Raw genomic sequence first — 27,476 nt, 5'->3', positions numbered from 1 at the left:
CACATGTTATAGTTAGCGGAAATTTTACTGATAAAAAACCAGTGAAATTCCCCCGTTATAGTTAGTGCAGGCAACTATAACTCACGCGACCGCAACCTCTGCTGATGCTAATACTGTATTTAGACACTTATTTGCCCATGTCTTCTTCCATACATTTTTAGCTATACATATATTACAAATATTTTTTTTTCATAAAGACACATATGTCATCAGCAGAAGATTGCGGTCGCGTGAGTTATAGTTGCCTGCACTAACTATAACGGGGGAATTTCACTGGTTTTTTATCAGTAAAATTTCCGCTAACTATAACATGTGTGAAACCTATGGTTTTTTCAGTGAATTTGCAAGGTTTTTTAAATGCTAATTCCTAACTATAACGTGTGTGAAACCTATGGTTTTTTCAGTGAATTTGTACGGTTTTTTAAATGCTAAGTTACTTTACGCCATTCGTGGCGTGCGCACCCACTTAACGCAGGTCGTTCGGTGCGCGCACCGTGCGCGCAAAGTAAGCACGCGGTGCGATTCGCGCACCGCGCGCCCACTTTACGCAGTTAGTGCCGTGCACGCACGGTGGGCACGCGGTGCGCTACGCGCACCGCGTGCCCACGTTACGCTAGATGGGCCATGTACGCACGATGCGCTTCGCGCACCGTGCGCACATGGAGGACATATGATGCACTTCGTTTTGAAAGGTAATATTTTAATTTTTCGTAATTTTTATAAGCTATGCACAAATGGTGCCCTTCGGGCACCATTTGCACACCGGGTGGAGAGAGTGTGGATAATTTTTTCTTTTATTATTTTTGTTTAAAATATTTTAGTTTATCACACCTCTTATAAGCCATGCACAATTGGTGGCATGCGGCCACCAATTGCACACAGGGTGGGGAGAGTGTGGATAGTTTTTTTTTTTTTATAATTTTTTACCGTATGCGTACGGTAAGCGTAATCGGCGAAATTAGCGAAAATATAAAAATTGCATTTTTGGCATTGGGGGGTCTTTGGGGACTCCCTCAACATGGCTATGTGTGTGGGAGCTGTCTAAACAGCCCCTTTACATGTTTTTTGGCTTTATTTTACAACCTAACTCTCAGTGCGAGAGAGAAAATGGCGGCCGCCGCTTCCTGGTTTCGGCCGATTCGAATGTTTACTAAGATCTAAGAGCCAATCAGAATCGCGCTTGCGCACGCCACCGTACGCGTACGGTAAGCGTACCGTAAGCGCACCGTAAGCTGGCTCAGATATATATATTGATTTAAAGGCTATTTTCTCAGAATCTACTGAACAGATTTACACCAAACCTACAAAAGGCACTTCCTTGACCTGAGGACTACCTCTCTGCCAAATTTCTAGTAATTCTGTTCAGCCGTTCGGGCTGTAGCCCTGTCTAAAGGTCCTATGGAAAAATGCATGGGAAAAACGCGTTTTGGGACCCCCCTTTTATCTCAGCCCCCGCTTGACGAATCCCCCCGAGACTTTCAGGGTAGGAGCGGAGCGTAGCGCCCCACCTATTTTGAAAAATTCGCGAGGATTCGTCGACCGGCGCCAAAGTTATTCAAAATAGAATGTTGAGGATTTCCTATGGAAACGTGGTCCTAACTATAACTACCTACTGGCGACCGCCAGTAGGTAATATATATATATATATATATATATATATATATATATATATATATATATATTGTCCACAAAGCCTTTCCACGATGAAAAAAGCGTTCTTGAGCCCAGTTCCTTTAGCGTGATTATTTATTAAGAAATAGCAAACAAACACCCGACGCGTTTCGGTGCCACTGCACCTTGGTCACGGGTCCCGTGACCAAGGTGCAGTGGCACCGAAACGCGTCGGGTGTTTGTTTGCTATTTCTTAATAAATAATCACGCTAAAGGAACTGGGCTCAAGAACGCTTTTTTCATCGTGGAAAGGCTTTGTGGACAATTGAATGAGGATCGCTACCTCGCTTGAGCCCGCCACCGCAAAAGCGGCAGGGAAACCAGCGAACTGTTTGAAAAAAAAAAAAAAAAAAAAAAATATATATATATATATATATATATATATATATATATATATATGTGTGTGTGTGTGTGTACATATATAAGCAAAGACAACAGGTTAGTTATATAAATGACATAACCTAACATGGCAGAGGACTTGTGCCCCTGACTTGAGTGAATAACAGTCTGTGCATTGTGTTTTTAATGATGGTGTTTTAGAGGGTGGTTCCCTTTAAAAGTATTGTTTGCACTTTGAAATTCTATGACCCAGTCGAAGGCTACGGCTGAAACGCGTTGGTCTCATGTCCGCACTGATGATGATAAGAAAAGAAAATAAAAAGACTTACAAAGTATTGGTGCCTGGCTGTACTGCTGTTTCTTTGCCTCTTGTGAATTCAAGGCTATTTAGGAACATTTGGGGATATATATACACAAACATACATATATCATATATATACATATTTGATTTTGGTGTATTTCCTCCCTCGTGGAACTAAAGAGACTCATCCATTGACACTGGAGTACTAATGTCAGACACCAGCAACAGTGCGCACCACACATTATAACTCAATATTATATGCTATTTTAGGGAAGCTTAAATGTCTCTAATGTTACTTCACTCCAGAGCACAGTACCAACTGGAAAGAAGACTGCCAAAATGGGTTTCCAGTAACTGTTTTTTTCTGTTATCATCCTCTGTAAAGCATACTACCATCATTCGCATTACGCTGCCCTTGACTGGTTGTGTTTATGGAAAATGGTCCATAAAATAAGTGATTCCTACCCAAAACAGACAGTTAACTTCTATTCTGTCCAATAAGTATTTTCTCCTAATGAATTCCTAAGCTAACTTTTACCTCTTGTAAATATCCTATAATACTGCCAATTGATACCTGTGTATGACATTTCCATTTATCAAAAATATTTTTAAAACAGTCTATTTTTCGAGAGATCTTAGGCTTGGCTTGTAGGCTGGAGAAATCCCACATATGGAGTTGATTTGTCCTGGGGTTCAGAATTTTTTAAGACTCATAAGGAAAGTCCAGAGTGAAGCAGTGGTTAGTAATGTAACCAAGCAGTTAAGACTGGTTGTACTAAGGGCCTTTGGCAAAGCAGAAGTAACCATACCCACTAGAACTCTTATGTTGCTAGAAATGGTAATAGTGAGACAGGGTACTGCAGTAAGACGGAACGATTCAAGGCCCTCGCATATGAATGCCTCTTTGCTGGAGGACCCTGTGTGGTCACTGAGACAGACAGACATGAGTAAAGACTGCTGTAGGAACTTCCCTAACAAATGGGACCAATGGAAAATCGTTTGGTATAACAGGTGCAACTTCAATGAGTGCTGTGTAAACCTTGGCAATGTCTCACATTTATGAACTACTTTTGGATGGTAACAATTTAAAACCAAGTGAGACACAAAAAATTCTATGGAACTAAATGAAACCTAGCACAACAAAATAGCTAACAATTGGAAACTTCTTCTTAATCTTCTGTATCTGGCTGGGCAAAAGACCTGCAGATTTTACGTCGTTTTATGAGGCTCTTAGCTGGAAGGCAGGGCTGAACACTGTTGTTACCCAAGAGACATTCAAAGGTCTCAAAACTGAGAAAGGAGGTGGCAAGATAATGAATTTGAGGTAATAAAGTAATCATCAAAACGATTGTTAGACAAGATAAGCAACTTTTTCTTCAAATGGAAAAAATAAACTCTTAAGATGTTTAAATTACCCATTAATATCTAACCAGGCTGGATGGAGGAGGCATTGATGAGAAAACAAAATAAGCGAGCCTACCTGTAGACGTGCTGAGAAAGTCAGACTGGTATGGGAATCAAGACAATTATGTTTCTCAAAACTATGGAGAGAAGACCAAATGGCTCCATTGCGGATTCCTTCCAAAGCAGCACGAGTTGCTCAACCCCAGATAATGTGTTTAATTATCCAATCGGGTGCAGTCTTGTTAGCAGCTTCATAGCACTCATGGATGCATACCCTATTATTAAAATGACAGGTATGCTACAGCTGCTGCTTTTGCTGCACTTGTAACAGCAGCAGAAAGGCGTGTTTTTATTTGGTACTCATCAGAGCTGTAATGTGTGCTGTGATGAGTCCTTGGTGAGCTATAAATTGAGATACGAAAAGTGAGAATGTACGGTAGATGCAACACTCTTCCTGCCGAGGGACAACGTTGAAAGGGGTCCGACAATTCTAATGAATGGAATAACGGTATAGTCTCAGCCATTTGATTTTCTAAGTGTGAAGGTTGAGAGGATTCCTTCAGCGTCTGCCACCTTTTCCTCTTAATATGTCCAGCAGTCAATCAGTAAGGGGTGCTCCATAGAGCATTCCTTTGTAGGACTTCACTTGACTGGGAATTTGTAGGACTTGTGAACCACAGCAAGGAAAAAGGTCCTGAAGAGTGGGAATGAGGTGTGACAAGCTATGGGGTTCACTCTTGTGGAAAGACCAAAGGTGTTACTTCTCCATCTGCATTGTGGTTTGACTCTTGAGGTGACGTCCCCCCAGGTAAGCCTAGGTAGTGGTCAGACAGAGGCAAAACATGGGTAATGGGATTCAGCCGTGATCCTGCACTAAGCAGAAATCGGTTGATAGTACCTGGAATAAACTGTGAAGGTGCAAGCGAAAAAAGAAGAAAACATTATTAAACTATTAGGATATTATTTTGAGGGCACCATTAATCACATGGTGGTAAGCTAGAAAAACTAAATGCAATTGTAGTCACCTTTGAGGAGAAAAAAGCTAATATGATACCATAATCTAAGTAGTAAATGCAGCAAGAAGTGTTATTGAGGGTCTGGTCAATAAAAATAATCAGTCATACGTGAAAAATGGTGCAAAAGGATCAGAGCTCCTTCTCTCAATTTGTGCGAAGGGCAATGTTTCAAAAAATTGTAAAATACCACTCACACACTGAAACCTGATTCCGTGTCATGCTTCATCATTGGGGTCTTCCTGCCCCTCTACGGGACTGGGCGTGCTACGACTTACGTAGACGCAGGAGCACTTTATTCAGTGATTGGTGAGTATGTGTAGTGCGTGGGATCATGAAAAGAAAATGTGAGATGGTTAAAAATTCTCTGGCTAGTGGAACGAAAATACTTTATTGTCTTCCCTGGCTGAGAATAGTAAAAGCGGGGAGGTGTGCATGGTGTACTATAATGAGTCACCTCCTACAAGGTCGACATGTTTCAGAAGCCATCCCCTTGGCTTTCTTCCTCAGGACCATAAAACCGATCCCTGTTACACCTCAAGGGGTGATAGAATAAATGTACATATGCCTGATAGTCACAAACACTGTACTTTGTTCCCTGTTATGGGAGTAGAAAAATATACCACTTGTATATCTTAAGAACTTTAAAATTTTATCGTTATCGCTCCAAGAGCGATCACCAAAGGAAGTACCTTCTCGTGGCTCGTCGGAACCTGACAAGCCATGAGAAGGTACTTCCTTTGGTGATCGCTCTCCTTCCAGCATTGTCTATTTGAAGGCGCCCTACACCGCTCGTGTGAGCTCATGGAGCGATAATGATAAAATTCTAAAGTTCTTAAGATATACAGGGATCGGTTTTTTGGTCCTGAGGAAGAAAGCCAAGGGGATGGCTTCTGAAACATGTCCACCTTGTAGGATCCATGACTAAACACTTCAAATAAAAATAGCAGCACACACATGGGTGCATATATATCCACATAATACATGGTAGAATCCCTATGTTGGATAACAGTATCAAGAGGAGGACGATTCTACCTTTTTCCTCTTCACTCCCTCGTTTGATTTTTTGATTAATAAAAAATAATCCCCTGATGAGAAAAAAATGGGGCTATAGGTTTTAGTATAAAATGTGTAGCAAACCTCTGGGACATTTTGGACACAGATGTAAAAGGGGATTACCCAATGCTAGAGCATTATCCTTTCCATGCACAACCTTAGAGAGCAAAATGTCCCACAGTTGTTTACATAAAATATGGCATTCCATTGTCTATCAACATAGGCACCTGGAAACCAGGAAAGAAGTTAGAGTTACCCTGATCACTCTAAGCTCCCACAAACTGATGTGGCAATTTCAATTTGACAGCGGCCAAATGGCAATCACATTCTATAGACATCATTCTACAAAGGACACATTTATCATTAACTGAATTTGACATTCCAGGCACTAAGGTAATAGAGAAGGTGAATAACTTCTTCAGTCTCTGGAACCACAAGGGTTAACAGATGTAGTGGATGAGAAGTGGCCACCAATCCACCATGATAATGCATTCCCACGAGATGCATGAGTTTGTGCGTTACATTTAATTCTTAACCTTTTTATAAACAAACTTTTTGAGTAGGAACCTAAACATTTTTTTCAACCTGTGCTACAGCCAGCTGGAATGCTCGCTAAATTGTTCAAGGGAGTTTCTTCACCTTTTATTCCTTTAGGATAATGCCAAAGAGTATTAACAATTTTCAATGAAAAATCTCCATTGCAACTATCTACCTTTTTAACCCATGCAAGCATTTCCATTCAATAAATTAGCATTTTTGGAGAGGACCACCACTTGCACTGCTATTAGCATGGTCTTGTGCTTTCTGGTGCGGCAATCCCCAAAATTAGATAAAGGACAATAGCAAACTTTACATAAAATGCCAATAATTACCAGGTATATATCTATACGTGATTAATCAATACAATTCAAAATATAGATCCAAAAAGACATATTTAGGTGTTTATGATCATTTATTTGTTAATATTACACAAAAAGATAAAGTATCTATATACAGAAACAGTGATTTTTTCCAAAATAGTGAACAATATTTCTAAATTTAATATAGATTCATATCCTAAGAAAATGATAATGCGGTCAATAAAGTAGTCGATGGAAGCAAAGCGGCAGATGGAGACTACGCGTGTTTCATATATGCAAGAATCTGGGAAATTAATTCAGGATATAGAATGCCAAACTTCATTGTTGTTGAGAAGTATGTTGATACATATATCGATATCTTAATAGAAAATAAAGAAGCAGTAAAACGGGGGGGGCCTTTGCGATAGAGATTCTCTGATCTTCTGGCGATGAATCAGGATAGATGCATCAATGAAGTAAACACTTGCAGTATATTGCGCTTAAACTACGGCTTTAATGTTGATACATGTAACTACTCATCCCGCAAATATATTGCGTAACTATTCGTCTGTAGTACGCTCAAACAAACAATTTTAATAATATCTCAACCTTCTTTGTGGCACACCAATTACGAGTTTGCACCTAGACCTTTTGGCATTCTATATCCTGAATTAATTTCCCAGATTCTTGCATATATGAAAAATACGGGATAAGAATTACTCCATTATATCTTTTCAGATATGATAATTAACTTATAGAACCTCATTACTATGCAATAGACGGTCCCCTGATGAAGGCAGCTTTGCCGAAACGCGCGTAGTCTCCATCTGCCACTTTGCTTCCATCGACTACTTTATTGACCGCATTATCATTTTCTTAGGATATGAATCTATATTAAATTTAGAAATATTGTTCACTATTTTGGAAAAAATCACTGTTTCTGTATATAGATACTTTATCTTTTTGTGTAATAATAACAAATAAATGATCATAAACACCTAAATATGTCTTTTTGGATCTATATTTTGAATTGTATTGATTAATCACATATAGATATATACCTGGTAATTATTGGCATTTTTAGTAAAGTTTGCTATTGTCCTTTATCTAATATTGTTATAGTCCCTGCGTATAGCAAATCTATTGATTATGTAGGGGTCCCCTTCTTTCAAACTTGCGGCAATCCTCAAAATCCATGAACTTCTGGCTTGCTGCTAATACTATGAAATACTAGAAGAGGAAAAATTCCCCAAACCTCTGTCCAGTATCACACTTCATTATTTCACTGACATACTGTAGTGCTACATGACTCCTATGTATTGAGACCACGTGATGACCTTTGATTACCATTGTTTTAATTGATTTTATGTGTTTTAGAGAACTTTTTTGCTGCACTTGCATTTTGCCTTGTGATTTCCTTTTGTGTCTCCTTGTAGCTTCAGAGTGGGAGTGTTTCAGAGTGGAACAGCCTTAGCCTTGCCAGGAACAGAACGTGTGGGATGTGCGTTTGAAAGCATGAAAGAGATAAACGTGTGGAATGTACTTCTCTGTCTCGGAGTATAGTGCTGTAGGCAGTGGTGCGCAAATATGCATTATGCTGTACATTGTAAAATGGAGTTTTACCTATGGGCTTTAACGTGCCCGAAACTCCATCTTGAATTCTGACTCTGTCTAGCTTGAGTTTTGCACACACAAGCAGGCCCCCAGGTTACTCACAGTTATTTAGGTTATTCAAGTTCAAATCTACTCTTCATGATGTTCAAATACGGCTGGGAATAGCATTTTACATGCCTCAAGTTGTCATCCCTCAAATTTGATTAATAGTATCCCTTATGGGGAACTATTACGGGCCAGACGTAATTGCAGTTCAGAAATGGCCTTTGCAGAAGAAATGAACATCATGAAGAGTAGATTTGAAGAGAGAGGCTACTCACAAAAGGTCATTAGAAAAGCATGTGAAAAAGTCAAAACAATAAAAAGAGAAGATCTGTTAGTTAGAAAAAGTATAACAGAGATTGACACGGAACCAGTAAGATTTATCACAACCTTCAGCAACCAAGCAAATGACGTTAGAAAATGTCTAAAAAAAATTTGGGATGTACTGAGTGTGGATAGCACTTTTGAGAAATGTATTGAGAGTTATCCTAGCATTACATTCCGACGATGTCCAGCACTGAAAGATCTTTCATGTAAAAGTATGCTAACACCCGAGAAGGATCCCCATCTTAAAATTCAGGGGTTCTATAGATGTGCTTCCTGCAAAGCTTGTAGGAATAGCTCTAACTGCAAACAGATAGTACTGTCTAAATCTCTAAAACCATTTGTCATTAATAAACATTTAAGCTGCAAATCTGACTTCTGTATCTATGCCTTGATATGCCCTTGTGAACGGGTGTATATTGGCAGCACCATCAACCAGGTCAAGCTACGCATTTTAGAACATATGCGAGCAATTACGAATTAAGACAAACAGTATCCAATTGCGAGGCATTTTAAGGAATGCCATAACAAAGACACTAGTCTATTAAGATATTGTGCCCTCGATAGAATTCCCATCTCCGAACGGGGAGGGAATAGAATTCAAGATTTGCGCAGATTAGAATCAAGATTGATTATAAAATATGAAACTGTGCATCCAGTGGGCATCAATAAAGATGAGGAACTGTCAGTCCACCTTGGTTAAAAGTTTTTTTATCTGAACATACTAGATTACTATGTAAATAGAATTATAATGATGTCACGTTGCCTCCTGTGATATGATGTTTATGATGTCTTTTAAATTTTGGTATAGACCATTTTATTGATGTACATATATGATTTATTTTTCTATAGGAGACGGAGCTCTTGCCAGGGGTTGAGAAAGACACAGCTTTAGCCATTTGTTTAAGTATTGTAAAAAAATGAACTGAATTTATGATTACAACTGATCATGATTTGCCCACTGGGGCTGAAAGACATAATAGAAATTGCGGAGCATGTACACCCACTTGGATTAAATATACATGGATTGAATGATGATGGAGCAATCGGAAACAATATATGCCATGCAATTAATTGATAATTTGGATTATTTGAAATATTACACTTGTAATTATTATTTGAATTTTCATTTCATAATTTATTGAAAGTTCAATTCAATATGCTGCAATTTAAGCAATACAATGTAAATTAACTGTTAAATTCAGTGTCATTATATCATTTAAAGATGGCGCTTATGCTAGCTATGTGAACCAGGCAGCAATGTAGTCCTTTGTTTATTTTAATTATACACTGTGTACTATATCATGTGATGAGTGTCAACATCGTATCGACCCGTGACCAAGAAACCGGTGGGTTTCGAAACGCGTCGGGTGTTGTTTGCCACAAACTTGATGGAATAAAGCACGCTGTTACAAGCAAATTGGGGCTCGGCGCAATCTTTATGAGAAAAGGATTGACTGATTGAATGTATATATATATCGTCATGTGATCAAGGCCTATCTGAGGCCGAAACGCGTCATGGCGGTGCTGGACATACCTTTGAAATAAATTTCTTGCACTGATTCTGGGTCCGCTTCGTCCTTTTCTACGATTTTGAATACTGTGGCGAAGTTCCTGTATATATATATATATATATATATATATATATATATATATATATATATATATTCAGAATTTATATCTTGTGGTTGCTCAAAAAGTATTTTCTTGTCCTGGTAGTGATCAAATAAGTAGCAAGGTTCGAAACGCTGACAACGCACCTCAGGCAAATTGAGATAAAGCATTAACTGCGATCTATTCCTATTGCAATATGGACAGTTTCATGGAATTGTAAATTGTGTAATAGGATTGTTTTCTGTTTACACTGTATATTGTCTATATAAGTTTGTTTAGTGTAATGTGGTGAGCACACATGTTCAATATTTTTTGGGGAAAAAACGGAATTACTTTCATTGTTTGAAAATTTCTTGTGTGAGCACCTGTTTTTCTCTTTTTTCGTTGGCATATTTGTAAAACAATGCTTTCCATAGCTATTGTGGTTTTCATATTATATAACTTTCTGAAAGTGGAATTTTCCGAATTGTGACTTAAAATCCGACCTTACCATTAAGGAGATTGTTTAAAATTTTAAATCTTTAGACACCAAATCCAATATTCCTACTTGTTCTCCATTGAAAGTTACCCAATGTTGTCCTATGGGAGAGGGCGACCTTGCAGTAATGAAAATGAATGTAAGAGTTTTTCACTATCAGGTCACGTAAAATCTCAAAGTAAATGTCCAACTTTTTAAATACACTGCACCCTGCCCTATGGGCTGTTTAGGGCATACCCTAGAGATGACATATGTATTTCAAAGGAAGGTTTAGCCCTGCCAAAAGATTTATTTTGCTAAGTTGAATGTCAGTTTAAAACTGCACACACAGGGCACAACTGCAAGCCTGAGACATGTTTAAAGGGCTACTTAAGTGGGTGGCACAATGGGTGTGGCAGGCCCACTAGTAACATTTAATTTATAGGCCCTAGGTATATGTAGTACCACTTTACTAGGAACTCACAAGTAAACTAAATGTGCCAATTGGGTTTAAGCCAATTTTCCATGCTCTGGGGTGTGAGTACATGCACTTTAGCATAGGACCACAGCAGCAAAGTGCACAGAGTTCCAAGACCAACAAAAACAAGATCAGCAAGAATGGAGGAATAAGGCAAAAAGTTTTAGGGAAGTCCACCATAAGGCTGACCAGTCTAACAGACAGTCAATCATCTTTCAAGAATCAACACAATATCTTTTCCCTCCCAGACTCTTCTAACATGGCTGAAAGTCATCCAAAGTTGACTGAATTACAGTAAATTCATCCAAAGAGGAGACCAAGAGAAATTCTCCTTGGCTCTCTGGACACCGACTTTCTATTGGCCCAGTATTTATGAATGACTATTCCATCAACTACTTTGTGGACACTCACAAACCAATTTGAGGATAAGCCAGTCTTCAATATACAAATCGGCCAGCTAGTCAAGGCCTGTAACTAGCAACTTCAATGAGCTTGCAAAAGCACACTCTTTCTACACTCCAATCACAGTGCTTAATCACATTTGTCATTATTTTCAGGGTATAATTTGCAAATCTGCTCTACAAGTACCTCCTCTAAGTCACTACAGTCAAGCTTCAGGCTATCTAAGAACATGGTAGCCAAGGTGATCCTCAACTTAAGCACTTAACTTACTGCCAACCAGTGTCTTGGAGCAGCAGGTTCAAGACAATCGGCATAGCCTCAATAAACCTCGACATCAAAAGTACTTCTTATCACTCTTCTTAAATTAACTTTAACAGGTTTGCTGTATAAAAAAGGGCCTAAGCTCAAGTTAAGTAATGGTCATTTGGGAGAAAGTTATGTCTGTTCTCTCCTAATATCAAGTTACCAGTTTTGTGTTTCTTAAAAGAAACACAAAATAAGTTCTGGTTCCATTTGTTTTGCCAGAATGGGATCTGAATTTAGTTCTTTCTTATCTGATAAGACAGTAAGGTTTTACACAGGGTCATGAGAAATGACCAAACAGCTGAGAGACTACCTATGAGGGTCCGTCACTGACAATAGGAGCCTAGCTTAAACCCAGAGGATTTCAGGTGTGTCAACCTAAGATTTTCTTTTTAAACAGAGTGAAAAATTGTTGAAACTGGAAAAAAAGTGAAATTGCATCCATAGCCCAGGAAAAAAGTATAACTGCTTAACCAGCTCTATATGGCCTATCTATAGCAGCATTAACGTCACCAAAACTGGAACTCACAGATCAGTGCTGAAGCAATCTTGGCCCACTTAGCACCAAAGGAAAGTTACTGCTGGTACGATTTCTTTCAGGGTCAAGTCTTGGTGCCTGGCATTCATATTAAGAGGCTACTGAAAGAGTTCCATTAGAATTGAGGAATTAAAGGCCCTTCAACTTCATGCTCCTCTATATTGATTCCCTAAGAGGGGTTGTTTAAGCAATCATGCTCTGAAAGTTTCTCACTTTGCTGAATTCTAAGGAAGATTACAGCCGCTTCGGATAAATGTTAAAGGCATCTCTCTCTAGTCTGATTTTCTGAAATGAGGTATTTTCAGAAAGTACCAATACCTGCGTTATCCTGTCCAGCCTTCAGCACCTTGCTAAGTTGTCTTCCCAATCTTACCTTTCTTCAATCACACTCTGAAGCAAAGCAAAATATATATGGAGATGTGATAAGCAATCACTGAACAGCGTTATGCAATAACAATTTTATATGCATCTTCGTACATTTTTGGTGGATCACAGAAAGATTTTCAATATCAAACCATATTATGCTGGGGTTATTACACAGTTTTATAATTTAATGCACCTGCCAAGTACCTGTCACATTCGACATCTATGTTTTAAGGGCTTTTTCTTTTATGAGCTTGCCAATATGCAGGCAGAATGCTGTCAAAATGTGGCAACATCCCGTCCACCATAGGCTCTAATGCACTTGTTTTATGGCAGACATGACAGTGTCCACAATTGTAAGCATCTCATTCACCAAACTCTAAAAAAAAGGCCCACAGTTTCTGAAACTGTGTCTGTATTCTACTACTTCCAAATATTCTTGTTCATCTCTTCACTGTTGGCACCAAAACATGACAAGTTACTGTACACATATTAAAATAGTGCTTGGAAATACAAGATATTGACATGGGTACCTACCTGAAGTGTGACCCAAGGTTGAGAGCTGGGGCAAAGGGTCTGTCTGTAGTAATAGTGGTCCCTGTTCCAGTGGCCTGGACTTTGATAGTGTAGACATTGCTGTTCTCAATTGCCAGGCTTACTTTGTCCTGGAACTTCAGGGTGTCATCCAGGTTAGCCACTAGAGTCAATTCAACATCAGCCTCTGGGGGAACCACTCCTTCACTGGGCTCAATCCGCCATTGTGAACGACTGCGTACCTAAAACACACAATCGAGTTCATGAGAGGGTTCTGTACAAAAGCACTAGCTAACAATCCACCCCAAGATATGCTGGCACATTGACAACATTGTCTTCATCCTATACTGTTTAAAAACAAGAGTTTATGTTATATAAGGCATGACTCCTTGCTCAGAGAAAAGTGAGTGTATGTGTGTGTTCCTATAAACAAAAAACAAACATGTTAAAGGGGCATTGGGGTCACAATACAAAACACTGAAATTCACCATCATGGTAAGCTAAGTACCCTTTGCACATCCCATGACGTCACAGATGTTGTCAAGTAACATTACAAGTTACATCATCAACATAATCAAAAGTGATATCCAATATCATAACCAATGACGTCCCTGAAGGTACTCAAAATCCTTCACCAGACAGGACTAAACCTTTGACATGTCCATTTGGCAGTGGTTGCAAAGCCTAGCCTGTGGCCAGGCGATGTGCTCAACATCTATTCCCCTACACTCTGATGCCCTCCAGATTCTCGGTTTATGACCTAGCCTTAATAGCAAATGTTATTGTAGCTGTATTCATGGCAGCAAAAAGAAGGCCCTGTAAAGAATATAGAAGAGAAAGGGTGCTGCAATTACAGTTGTTAGCAATAAATATCTTTAGAGACATTAACTGCAAATAGAATGATGCAGTACTGCTTTAAACATACATATGTTTGCTAAGTTCTGGGTTTTTGTTCATATGCGGCCTCCATTGCTGTGCCTACAGACACCGGGATCGCCAGCACTTCCGACATCGTTTGGTTTTACACTTGTGTGATTGATATTCTCTACAACTGACTTCTGGTCACTTTATTCCTTCAGACGCGGCCGGCCCTGTTGGGTTGTAGGAGACTTGCTGTGTATAACCTTGTGTATTTCTCTCCTGCATTGTATCTTCGCCTGCTTACAGTGACATTGTTTGGCCGGCCCATTGGGTTCTAGGCATTTTCATTTTATGTTTTTCATATTTGGCCATCAATAAAATGATTTAATACTAAACATACATATGTCCTCACAAGAGTTTATACAGGCATGCAATTTAACAGCTAGTCAGTGCATTCACAATGGTGGTGTAGATTTTTTGTTTGACAAATGAAATTCCAAAATAATTTAAAAGAGAGGTGCGCCCAGAACACTTTGAGTGCTACTGGTTTCCTAAACATTGCACACTCGCAACTCTGTAACCACAGAAAGGTTAGCCCTGCATATGGAGATGTACAAATGACCTTGAGACTCTGGTACATTGCACATGATGTAGATGGAAGGATTCTGCAAAAATGTAAGCGTAATTTCTCAATATTAGATAAACAAAGGTGTAACATTGTAGTGCTACCTATGTATGACTATAGCATAGAGGTAAAGGACTGAACTAGCATGAAGCATGAGCAGTCTTTGAATGAATTATTCCATTACCCAGTAAAAGTGATTTCTCTATCTAGAAGTCAAGAATCTTATACCTTAAATTAGATTTGATCAAAAATATGTCTACATATTAGGAGAATATTAAACCTGTATCCAAATATCAATAATTTCTTATTTCTGTCAAGTTATCCACCTATCCGTTTAATGTGCTTGGATTAGTAGAGATTAAAGGGGCCCCTCTGGACCATGGACAAAAAAAGTTGGAATAGCCCCACCAGGAACAAACTGCACTACGACTGCTAAGAAGGCTACCAACCTAAAAAGAACACGAGATACTTATGGCTGTGTAAACCTCAAGCATTGAGAAAGCCCAAGGTCCGCACGCTAAGAGAGGACAACATATGTGCTGGCTGTCAAAAAACATCAGGTCATGAACCCTGATAGAAGAAAGTACTATAAAATATAAACATGAAAACTAAGAATAGAATAAGCTTTATATAAACACTCTGATGTGTTTAAAGTTTTATAACTGAAACAAATATAATCTATCTTAATATTTTGTTCTAGCATTTTGTTAAACAATATCTTCTATTCCCCTATGAGTTTGGCTGATGCTTAAAACAAAGATTACACTAAGACAGTATATAGTGAGCATTTATAAGGTTGAGCCAAGACAGCGCTTGTGCTCTCTCTTTGAGACAAGTTGTATATACTTTGTGGGCTTACAGCCCACTTATTGCTTTTCATTTATTTCTTTCAGTGCCCTTGATAAATCCTTGCTTCCAAATGGTTAATGTTTCTTATTTGTCCCTCCTTTTTGTCGGTTGTTCACTCCCACAGAGCAGCGCCCCATTCATGTGGCCCTCCATTTGTCCCATCTTAGCATCGATTTAGGGACTACTTTTCCCTTTCTCTAAGAGCATTTCACACAAGCACTTTATGTTTTCAGTGGCTCTGAGTTCTGTAAAGAGGGCTGTAAATCTTGTTCATATCTCCTCACATAGAATGTCATACACTGTTTGAGGGGCTGCTTTAATTTACTTTCTCTGACTTATAAGTGAGAGGATTTCCCCATCCCACAACACCCTCCACTTCCCTGTGTCAGCTGTCTCACCACCCTCTCCCTTCCCGTGAGCGTTCATTTGTAGTCCTACAATTATGTATATTGGCTGAAAATGCGCAGGAGCACCAGTTACGTTAACCAAGAACGCATTCACTCTTTGTTTTGGTAGGTACTGGGAGATTATGTGATTTGCCCAGCATCACAGGATGTTGAGACGACGCAGAGACTCTAAGCCAGTTTCAAAGCTCAGCAGTCGGCAGCTCTGGCTATTAAGCCACATCCTCTCCCCTCTTGGCAACAACTACTGCCATACAATATGACAGGAGTCTGCCTGCGCCTTATGTTGTGTGCAATTTAATGACGTCACACGCAGACGGGTGACAGATACAGAACGACACAGGGTGGGGTACATTAACTCTCTACTAGACACCAGCTTGGGCTGTTCTGCTGCTTCGGTAGGTGTGTGTGCATGGGATGGGGATAAAGGGGTGTGCATGTGCATAGGCAACGGCAGTCACCCTGGTATCTCCGGCTTGCGGGCCCACATGCTGGACTTGCAGCATTCGGGCCACAGAATTAACAACTAGACTGCTAACTTTGTGTTATGATCATAAACCGAAAGGAGCAGGCCATACTGGATGTTAGCTGAGAGACGCACAGGCTTTGCTGTAGAGCAGCCAACTGCAATTTATGGGTTGTAGTCTGACTGGTTTTGTTAATGCAGGATTAAAGTCTGATGTTTAATAATGAGAGAATTTTGTAGTTTCACTGCAGAAAAGCCCTGATCTGAACCAATTTTCCCCTAAAGCTTCAAATCCATGCTATATTTCTGATTACTGTTTGTGCATACTGTGTTTTGAAATCTGAACAGTGGACACCATGTCTGTAAGACGCTACACTGGCTGCAATAATTCTTTAGAATGAACACCCTTTTTTGAAAATTTTATTTTTCTTCACAGCTCTGTTTTTTTTTGTTGCGTCCTTGCATTTACATCTTCGTAGAATAAAGGGTCAAAGTGGCAATGCAGCATTTGTCTGTAAAGTCACTCTGTGGATGATGGCTTTACTTGTACTTCCCAATATAATACATATTGTACTACAACAGCTTACCTATAAACGGTGACTTGTGTGGTTTATGTGCTTACTTTAGCTCTTGCTTCCTATTCAATTACATAGGCCTCACCATATATCCCTTTATTTATTGCGTTTTGATATCTTTCAAAATTTGTAGTAATTGAATTGTCATTAATTGGTTCTGTGTACTAGTGTTTAATGTTTAAAAAATGACAATTCGCAATTTGTAAAGTAACCCACGCTAGAAACGCAGTACAAAATTTTAGTATGAAGCTAAATACATCCTTTTAACCCATCTTGTTTCACCCTTGTACCGGGCTCTCACGATACCTTGTGCACTATTTGAGCAGCTGCTAGATATGGCCACTGCAGTAGTGACATCAGGAGAGTTTATGGAGAGGCAGCCAAATCTAGAGGACAGTGCTCTAATCTTGTGAGCATTAGGTGCTGCTGCTGGATTGAAGCTCTTGTATGCTCACCTCGCAGCTTGCAATCAAGCTACTGACTGTGAAACTGCTGGGGTAGCAGCAAGAAGCTGCTGGAGAGGGTCTCCATTCGTTTGAGGCATGTCTCACAAAATAAGTGAACCGCCATTGGCTCAAAGCATGACCGGGTGGGGGTAGTTACAACAAGAGTTTATTTTAAATCCACACTGTTAGAAATGGGGTCTCTAGTCAGCAGTGGTTTGCACCCTGGAGTCACGGAGACCCCGGTACAGTACCTTGTTAGTTCTTGGAAATCAAGGTCCATGCAAGACACAGGGAAGGTGAAGCATCGGGGAGCCAAGTGTGGCGCCGGGTTCTTGGTTGTTGGCACGTCAGCACTCAAGGACAGTGCGTTGCACGAAGTAGGTGAGGCATCGCTGAAGCGAGTGAGGCATTTGTTCCTGCCGGTGGTGCAGAGGATGTACCTAACGGCGAGAGGGGTCGACTTCAAAGCTGGGGAACAGGGTTTGAGTCTCAGTAGGGATGCCCAACATTCTGTGATTCTGGGCAAATCACTTAATCTCCCTGTGCCTACCAAAAAAATGAATGTATCTATCTGCAATATAACTCGTGCTCATGTAAAGAGCTCTGATACCTTCGGGTCGAGTTCGCAATATGAAAAAATGGAGATGCAAACGCCCGGGGATGTTGTTCATATTTGCATTTTTGCTCGTAGTTTTTACTAAGAGGGGTTGTTTCAGCTATCATGCTCTGAAATGTTTCTCAATTCGCAATCTGGTAGCGCCAACCCACCTACCTACTGGAGCAGACAGCTGACGGGCGAACCAGTAATCAGAAAACTACAAGCACAAATGCAAATATAAACAATTTAAAAAATAACCGCCTAGGCATAAAGAAGTCATCTTGAACAAAGTCAGCCATGAAATGAGCAACAGAAAAAACAAGAACTGACCCAGTCTTTGTCCTGAGGAGATCACAACATTCCCAAGGGGGTATGAAACGCGTTGGCATAGTCCTTTGGGAAATATCCGCAAAAAAGCAACTAGGCAGTGGAAACATCGGCAGATCGCCCACTCCACTATATAACATAGTTACAACCAACAGCCCCCAAGAGTTCACATCGGCAGGAAAGGATTTTCTAAATGAGTTATTTGTAATCTCTGCCGAGTTATGATATTTTTGAACAAATGACTGGTCAAAAAGGTCTTATCACTTAAGTAAGGATTTCGTTTGTGTACTCAATGTTATTGTTACTAGTTGTTGTTTTACTTTTTGTAAACTTGTCATAGTACAATATGTTATATGGTTATAACAGTTCTGTGAGTATGTTTAAAATGCAAAAGGTAGCCCGTTGATGACATGCTAAAAAAGTTTTAGAAAAGTCGAAATGATTGAAGAAGGGCATATGACTAAAACACAAGGGCTAATGAAAATTTAATTATTGGTCCTCTTTGTTAAATCGTTATAGAATTTAGGCAGCTAGAGTCTTCATTTGTTTACACAGTAAAGAGGCCCACTCTAGTTGTCCGAACGGGCCCAACCCCATTTAATACGCAAGTTTTCTAAAAGTAGCATTTTCAGACCAGCAATTCAAAAACAAACTTCACTAAAAGGTGCGTTTTTTGAAATTGAGAGTCCAGAGACACCAAACTCCAATTATCCATCTGCTCCCAATTATAAGATACACTTGTAAGATGTTACAAGGCAACTCCAATGTTAACCTATGGAAGAGATAGGCCTTGCTGTAGTAAAAAACATATTAATCAGTTTTTCACTACCAGGACATGTACAACTCCCAAGCACATGTCCTATCTTTTAAATGCACTGCACCCTGCCCATGGGGCTACTTAGGGCCTACCTTAGGGGTGACTTATATGTAATAAAAGAGAAGGTTTGGGCCTGGCAAATAGTTGAACTTGCCATGTTGACATGGCAGTTTAAAACTGCACACACACACAGGTTTCGCAGTGGCGGGCCTGAGACATGTTTGCAGGGCTACTCATGTGGGTGACACAATCAGTGCTACAGGCTCACTCGTAGCATTAGAGTTACAGACCCTGGGCACTCATGGTGCACTGTACGAGGGACTTATTAGTAAATCAAATATGCCAATCATGAAGAAACCAAATGCCAGCACTTGCATTTTAGCACTGGTCAGCAGTGGTAAAGTGCCCAGAGTACTAAAGACAGCAAAAATGAAATTCAGCACACAGAAAACAAGCATTGGCATAGCCAATAGGTCTCGCTTTTAGGACCTTATAAGTATTTAGTTATGCAGCACAATATCCTTGGTGCAACAACATCAACTGCTACATGGCTAAACACTTATAAGGTCCCAAAGGCGAGACCTATTGGCTATGCCAATGCGTGTTGGGAGTTGTTTTAGGTGGGCTGCGCGGTGGAAAAGGACTACGGAAAACTTTTCTTTCTAGGGGGTGCAGTGAAAAAAGGGGACCTGTGAAATGTGAAATAAGCTCATCTTCTTAAAAAGACAGCTGCCCTGATTTACGGTTTCAGTAGGATTACACAAGAGACCCGACCACAGGCGTAGGCCACGTGTCATATGTGCATACTTAGGCCAGTCCTGGAGGTTGATGGTCCTTGTCCGGTCACGTTTCTATGATTGTGTATGTCAAAATTGTTTTATTAATCACAACAGGTCGACATTCACAAATAAATTCTTAGAGCAGCGTGATTTTGACCTACAAACTACTACGTGCTATCTATAGTTGTTTTACAGTGCCTAGACCTTGCTCTTGCATCCAACCACTATGGTGAATGTCCTCTCAGAATTTTTGTATATAAAAACTTTGAATCAGAAAAGACCTGACGAGATTTTTTCTTATCTCAAATGTTTTTATTAGACAACTGCCCCACTCAGTTTTCAACTCTGTGAGTTTGTGCCAAAGTTTAGCTAGCAAATTGAAATGAGGGGTAACTATTTGTCATTGGAAGATTCTGGTTGAAAAAGATTTATCTGCCGTACCCATATAAATAATTTTGAAACCGAACCGGCAAGTAACATTTTGTTCAGGCATGTTGTACAAAAGGACACGGAAGTGGTACATGAGACAAAGCAGATTGGGTGATTTACACGTACCAGAGTTTTTGAATAATGTATGAGATAGGCTTGCTGTTACAGAAAAGATAACAGCATAGACAAACATAGCTCTTGGTACAAAACAAGCTAGGCATGCAACCCGTATATGGCTTCATTTCCATATTCGCATATTTACTCTGTTTGATTGGCTAATTATTCGTCACCAGCTTCCTATGGCCCAGATCCGTGCCCCAGATCAATTTTCATGTTCGATAACATGAGAAAGATCTCGAGCATTTTAAAAGTGCACCTTACCAAATATGAAATGGCTGATGTTAGTAATTTGTAGAAATAAAAAGGTACATGAATTGCTGCTCGTTCAAAGTTGGCTCTTTTAGAGATATCCGTTTTATCAGGCATTTTCTTTGGTGATGTTGTTAACTACGTAAATTCCTCAAATATGTCACATTTTCGGATAAAGTACAGACAAAATATATGTTATGAACTTGGCACCTTGTTTAATTCTTTAGTTTGTAGAAAAAGAACAATGGCGCCTTCTGCTGTATTTTAGAAGTATTGCTGCATTCTTAAAACAAGCATTGGCACGCGAAAGCACTTAATGACCCATGACGGCTCGTAGATAAGAAAGGCAGATGGCGGATGCGCGCGTTCACGCTTACATGCACGCAAGCTTTAGGCCAGGAAAAGCTTGTGGGTAGCACATTGAAAACCCCCTTACTAAAAGTCGAGCAAGCAGCGCATGCGCTGCTCTAGGCTCGACCTAAAAACGGGAGGTCAGAAAACCATGCCAGGTCTAACAAACACTTCAATGTTTCATGCAAGTGATGGATTAAGTTACCATATCACTTCTCTGAAGTCCTTTAATCTGTTCTGTGGCTTCTCTTGTTTCCCAGTTCTCTCCTAAGATCGCCCCCCCTTTACATAGGTGCATGATAAAAAAAACATCAGGTTGCACAGGCTGTTGCCAGATTTTCATGCATATTTGGTATTTAAACATGATATTTGCATACACTGAAATAAAACATGAAAACAAAAATCAACATTCTTGAAACAAAAAGACATGTGCAATGAAGAGGTTTTGTTTTAAAAGAATACCCTTGATTTAACTGAGTTACCTTTTAATTAAAAGTGATTTTTAGGAATTTTCAGCTTGCTCCCCACCCCAGCCACATAATAGGGAGAGAGTTCTTAACCTAAGCTTAGTCAGGCAGCACAGTATAAACATAAGTATCTTAGCACAGACCAGGAAGGAAGGTTACCACATCACTTCACCAAAATAATTTCAGTATAGCAGTTTTTTTTGGGGGGGGTTACATTCTTCCCTCCAACACTACTAGCACAACCATTAAGTTGCCCATTTCTACTCTATTATGCTCTTTAAGGCTTCCCCCTCGTCCGATCCAGACGCAGCTTCCTGGGCTCTCCGTTATCTATGCTACTTATTCTTCACCCCTCCCCATGCTCCCCGGCTCCTCCCTTGTTTTACTTTGGTTTGTGGTGGGGTCATAGCGCTTTTTTTACCAGTCATGCTCTTCACCAGCAGATGCCCTCCAATTCACTACCCCTAACCGCCCTCTCTTTCACCACCCTCACAACACTGACAAAATCAATAGCTCGCCCATAGGCGAGACCTATTGGATTTGTGAATGCTCGTTTGTGTTTGCTGTCTGATCCTATCTACGTTCTGTAGGACCGCATATGTGCCAGTATGTGTGTCAGTTGTCAGTTTATGAGAACTTTTAAATGGCTCCCATTGTAATCAGGGGTTGCAGGAACTCAGCCTGTAACAACAGCATTTTACAACTGATGCCCTGGTGTTGTACATCACTAAATATGTGCACCAAGTACACACTTTTAGCACTTGACTATCATGGGAGGGAGGTTGAGAAGTCAAAATCTTAGGAGAGAGGTGAGATGGGGTAGAGACTCAGAACTCAAAGAAGTGTCTAACAATCAAGACAGGACACAATTCCACTTTTTTGGTGCATGTTCTAGCCTTTCTGGTACCTGCGGTGGGCCACGCCCCTTGGATCAACAAGTGTATGCTAACATGCTACTGATGGCGCTGGTGGTGATGAGTCATGGCAAGAGCATTTTCCAGTGGGAGAGGATTTGCCTCAGGGAGATCCCACAGTGAATTTTGAAGGCTTTTCAAATCAACCAATCAATCAATCAGGGATTTTTAGAGCGCACTACACACCCGTGAGGGTCTCAGGGAGCTGGGTGGGTGAAGGGGGGGTTCGAGCAGCTCCGTGGTCATCCGAAGACCAAAGTTTTGAGATTCTTTCTGAATAGGTGCAGTGTCGGGCTACGTCTGATGCAGAGGGGGAGTTCGTTCCAGGTCTTGGCTGCGATGTAGGGGAAGGATCTGCCACCCGCTCTGTCCCCGTGGATGCGGGGGACCGTGGTAAGGGCTAGGTCAGTAGAGCGAGGATTCTCTTGGGGGCATGGAAGGAGATTCTTTTGTTGAGGTATTGGGGTCTGGAGTTATGGAGGGCTTTGTAGGTATGTGTAGGCAGTTTGAAGGCTGTTCTTTTTTCGACGGGGAGCCAGTGGAGGTCGCGGAGGTGTTGGGTGATGTGGTCATGTCATTGGATGTGAAGAACGAGTCTGGCTGCAGTGTTCTGGACGGTCTGGAGTTTGCGGAGCAGTTTTTTGTTGATTCCAGCATAGAGCGTGTTTCCGTAGTCCAGTCTGCTGGTGATGACTGCGTGGGTGACGGTCTTCCTAGAGTCGGGGGGGGTCCATTTGAAGGTCTTGCAGCCCTCCTGTCAAGCAGTGATGGAATTGGGAGCTGCTGGAGAAAAGATGACACAGGCAGTGAGGTGAGGTGGATGTGCAGCGGCCAAACACCCAGTTTGAAATCGTCCTAACATCCATGGTGCCACAGTAGTATTGGCGTCTGTGGTGTCGAATAATGTTCTTTGGGGCTTGTTTACTTTGGGCTAATTACCCTGGGAAGGAATCAGCAACATTCATGGTGCCGATAGAAGTGTTGCCATCTGCGGTGGTGGGTTCTGGGACCCTCACTCCTACATCTTAAGAGCTGTGTTGAAGCAAAGCAAGCTATCATTCACTTTGAAATTGATTATGGAGGAGATAAGGTAATGGTAGTTCCATCCCATTACTCAGTGTTTAGTGAGTACCCATGGTGAATATTTTGGGTTGCTTGGTGGTGGAAACATAGTCTGATTTGCAAATGGGTAGAAAGCTCGGGAATCATGTTTTGTCAAATTCAAACCTTTCAATATCATCACAACATTAGAGTACTGTCTTTCCAGATATAGACATTATTGCCCTGCCAGAACAGACGGAAAATCACTCAAAATGTTCCAATTTCAGAAATACAGGGGTTCCCGAGAGAAAGTAGGATACATTGTCTCTCCTATGCGGCGGCATTAATAAGGAAATATAATCCTGGATTACGCACAGGACCTTACAATAATGCTTTCCCTCAAGCCTCACCTCATGGTAAGTACTTATGCACAATCTTGGTCAACGTCTCTGATTATAGAGTAAAGAGTTGGGTGGTAGGGCTGGCATATTAGTCTGTGTTTATGTCGAGTAGTTGTGTAAGATGTAATGCATGTGATTTGCAAGAAACTGGGGAAAGCTTAGGCACCAAGTCAAAGTGCTAAAGGCCTTTTAGCTGCATGGTGCCAAAGGAGGGTTGACATGCAGAACACCCGCTAAAGCACAGAGGCTGAAAGGATATTTAGGGTTGCAATGTTGTAGGAAATTGGGTTACTGGTTAAGGGGGGTGAAACCCAACTCAAGCATTAGCCACAATCTGTCAGGGTAAAACACAAGCAAACCCCAAATAATCATGTGCTTAACCCTATGGTGGCTTGGCACAAAAACATCTAGACTTAACTTGGAGGCAATGTGTAAAGTATTTATGCAGTACTTCAAACAGTAATAAAGTGAAAACACTACACAAGAAGAATCCCACACCAAGTACATTTTAATATATTATTTGAGATCAAAACCACAAAACTAAAATCAGTAGAACATGAGATATGCAATTTCAAAGATCTAAATTAAAATAGTCCCTAAAAGCAAGAAGCGCCAACTGTGGTTATCTGGCCGCTCTGAACCGGGACAAAGTCACACGTTCAGGCCGTCGACAATGGAGCAAGGGCCAGATACAGGGACCAAATTAGAGCCCATAGACCAAAGTACATTAAATACGTGTTGTTGAGTGTGGTGAGATCTCACATGAAGTATGTGCCGCGCTGTGGTAGTTCGGATGAACTGCAGGCTTCAATGTGTTGAGGATGCTTTGCGCATGAGTTGGGCAAAGGTGGTTCTGAAAAGCTGTGGGCCCATGCGTAGGGGATGCGTCGCACAACGACAGTTTTGCAATGCATTGTGCTGCGTCAGTTTTGCTTGAACCAGAGTTGGACTGTCATAGCACCTTCAGGCCCGTTTCCAAGGGTTCAGGACTCTGCTCCCCTCGGGAGGCAGGACTCACAGCAGACAGAGTCCAAGAGCTGGGTTCAAGGTGGGTGGAGTCTTTTCTGTCCATGGGGCTCTGATCAGGATGCCAGCCAACTAGCCCATTGAGTCACTTTGGTGGTTCTGGTTCAATTATATAGTCCAGTCCTTTTCATTCAGGCAGCAGGGCTGCAGTGTAGCAGCCCTCCTTGCAAAAGAGCAGCACATGACTACTTCTGAGTCTTCCACAAGTTCATAGGTGTACTGAAGAGTTTGGTCTGAGGGTCAATTAAACAGGAGAAGTTTTTAGAGGTTTCCACCACCAGAGGCTCTTGGAACTTCCTGCCTCCCTGCTCTGACCCTAGCTTGTTTGAGGTTACAAAAGACTAAAGTCAAACCCTTTGTGAGTATGCAGAGGCAGAGTCTTAGTCATGTGCAAGTCTGGTGGACCGTTCCTATAGTCAGAGATGGCCCATCCTGCCAACACCAATTCTCGCTTTGTCTCGCTGTCTGGGAGCAATACACAAAGACCAACCACCAACTACACAGATACAGGCTTGCAGGCACCCAATGTTTAGGACAAGAAAATGACAACTTTTTAAAAGTGTAATTTTTAGAATTGTGACTTACACTCTGACCTTACCATTAAATATGGTTTTAAATGTTGACCTTTAGGCACCAAACTCAACATTCCTACTTGCTCCCAATTGAAAGTTAGCACTTAAAAGTAATAAGGTAACACAATGTTATACGATGGTAGAGGTCGGCTTTGCAGTACTGAAAACAAATTTAAGAGTTTTTCACTACCAGGACATTTAAAACATAAAAGTACATGTCTAAGTTTTTAAATACACTGCACCCTACCCTATTGGCTCATCAGGGACTACCCTAGGAGTGACTCATATGTATTAAAAAGGAAGGGTTAAGCCTGGCAAAAGGGTTATGTTGACAGATCGAAATGGCATTTAAAAGGGCACACACACGCCTCAATGCCGGGCCTGAGACATGTTTAAAAGGCACAAGCAGCGCTGTGGACCCACTAGTGAGTATGGGAAAACAAGGGTACCCCGATATGTGAACCTGGGGTGAGAATAGGTTTTAGGAAAACAATGGTTCAGAAGTGGCCCTAAGGGTCCCTATATATCAGGGAATTTTGTATACAACACCAATCACGTTGGGAGTATATAATAATGTACAGGGGAAGCAGACTGTCATGTAAGGTAGGGTATTTATTACCAAAACCCAATTGAAATTTTTAATATTCAGGTGCTAACATATAAGTGAAAACAGCGTAAAGTGACAAAGTGAGGGTGAATTAAAATCTAGACATCGCATTGACAACAAGAAAATGGAACTCCACACAAATTAACAAACTGCAGGGAGTTCCTGTTGTGGGGGGTCGACGACGTTTCGATCTCATGTCATTGAGATCATCTTCAGGACTATAGGTGAGCAGTCTGAATTGGTCACAATGGGAGGCAAGGGCAGTGGGGTCAATCACAGCAATGAATCAAATGGTAATTTTTTCTGTAGTGACCCTGGTGTCCAGAGCGCGTAAGGGAGAGGAGGAATTTGTTTGAATTGTCACAGGGTAACGCCCGAAGGACAGGGCGGGAGCTAGAGCCCAATTTGCAGCCAGAGGGGGAATAAACAGGATATCCACTTGGTTTAGTAAGCTGTGGGTCTGGTTAGTGCTGGGATAGTCAAGATGCATATAGCAGCTCAGGTGATTAGTCCCTGTAATTGGCTCAAGGGGGAATCCAACGATTTAGAGAAACTGTATATAATGTGGGGGCTCCTAATGCATCTGTAACCTGCAAGTCGATCTTGTACCTCCGGGACAATTTTAGATTAGATTTAGGTGTTTTACAAAGACGGGCACTGTAAAGGAAGACCCGCTGTGGTCGTATTTAATGAAGAAATCTGTTCCACGTGTGAATAATATCCTGCCATGGGGATGCGATGAGTGCGACCTTTTTTGTAAAAGGCCTACGCGGCGACCCATGCCCTTCAGTAATCTATTGCCTGAGTAATTCGGTATTTTACACTCGAACTTTAGAGTTACCGCCTAAATTTAATCTAAAATTGTCCCGGAGGTACAAGATCTACTTGCAGGTTGGGCTCTAGCTCCCGCCCTGTCCTTCCGGCGTTACCCTGTGACAATTCAAACTAATTCCTCCTCTCCCTTACGCGCTCTGGACACCAGGGTCGCACAGAACTGACAGGATCACTACTGATCTATGCCCTACCCTGAGTCACTACAGAACTAATTACCATTTGATTCGTTGCTGTGATTGACCCCACTGCCCTTGCCTCCCATTGTGACCAATTCAGACTGCTCACCTATAGTCCTGAAGATGATCTCAATGACATGAGATCGAAACGTCGTTGACCCCCCACAACAGGAACTCTCTGCATTTTGTTAACTCGTGTGGAGTTCCATTTTCTTGTTGTCAATGCGATGTCAAGATTTTAATTCACCCT

General features: G+C 40.9%; 1 protein-coding gene across 1 annotated transcript in view; it reads right to left on the bottom strand.

Moving 5' to 3' along the window:
- Positions 1-27,476, bottom strand: part of HYDIN (HYDIN axonemal central pair apparatus protein) — a 2,467,744-nt gene that overhangs the window by 1,629,924 nt on the left and 810,344 nt on the right. Inside the window, exon 19 of the mRNA XM_085640020.1 lies at positions 13,296-13,534. Within this exon, the coding sequence (XP_085496146.1) occupies positions 13,296-13,534 (239 nt within the window). The remainder of the gene's footprint in view (positions 1-13,295; positions 13,535-27,476) is intronic.

The sequence above is a fragment of the Triturus cristatus genome, chromosome 12 (assembly GCF_964204655.1).
Source record: "Triturus cristatus chromosome 12, aTriCri1.1, whole genome shotgun sequence".
Classification (NCBI taxonomy): Eukaryota; Metazoa; Chordata; class Amphibia; order Caudata; family Salamandridae; genus Triturus; species Triturus cristatus.
Note: the sequence above shows the minus strand (reverse complement) of the source record. Positions and strands in the feature narration are given on the sequence as shown.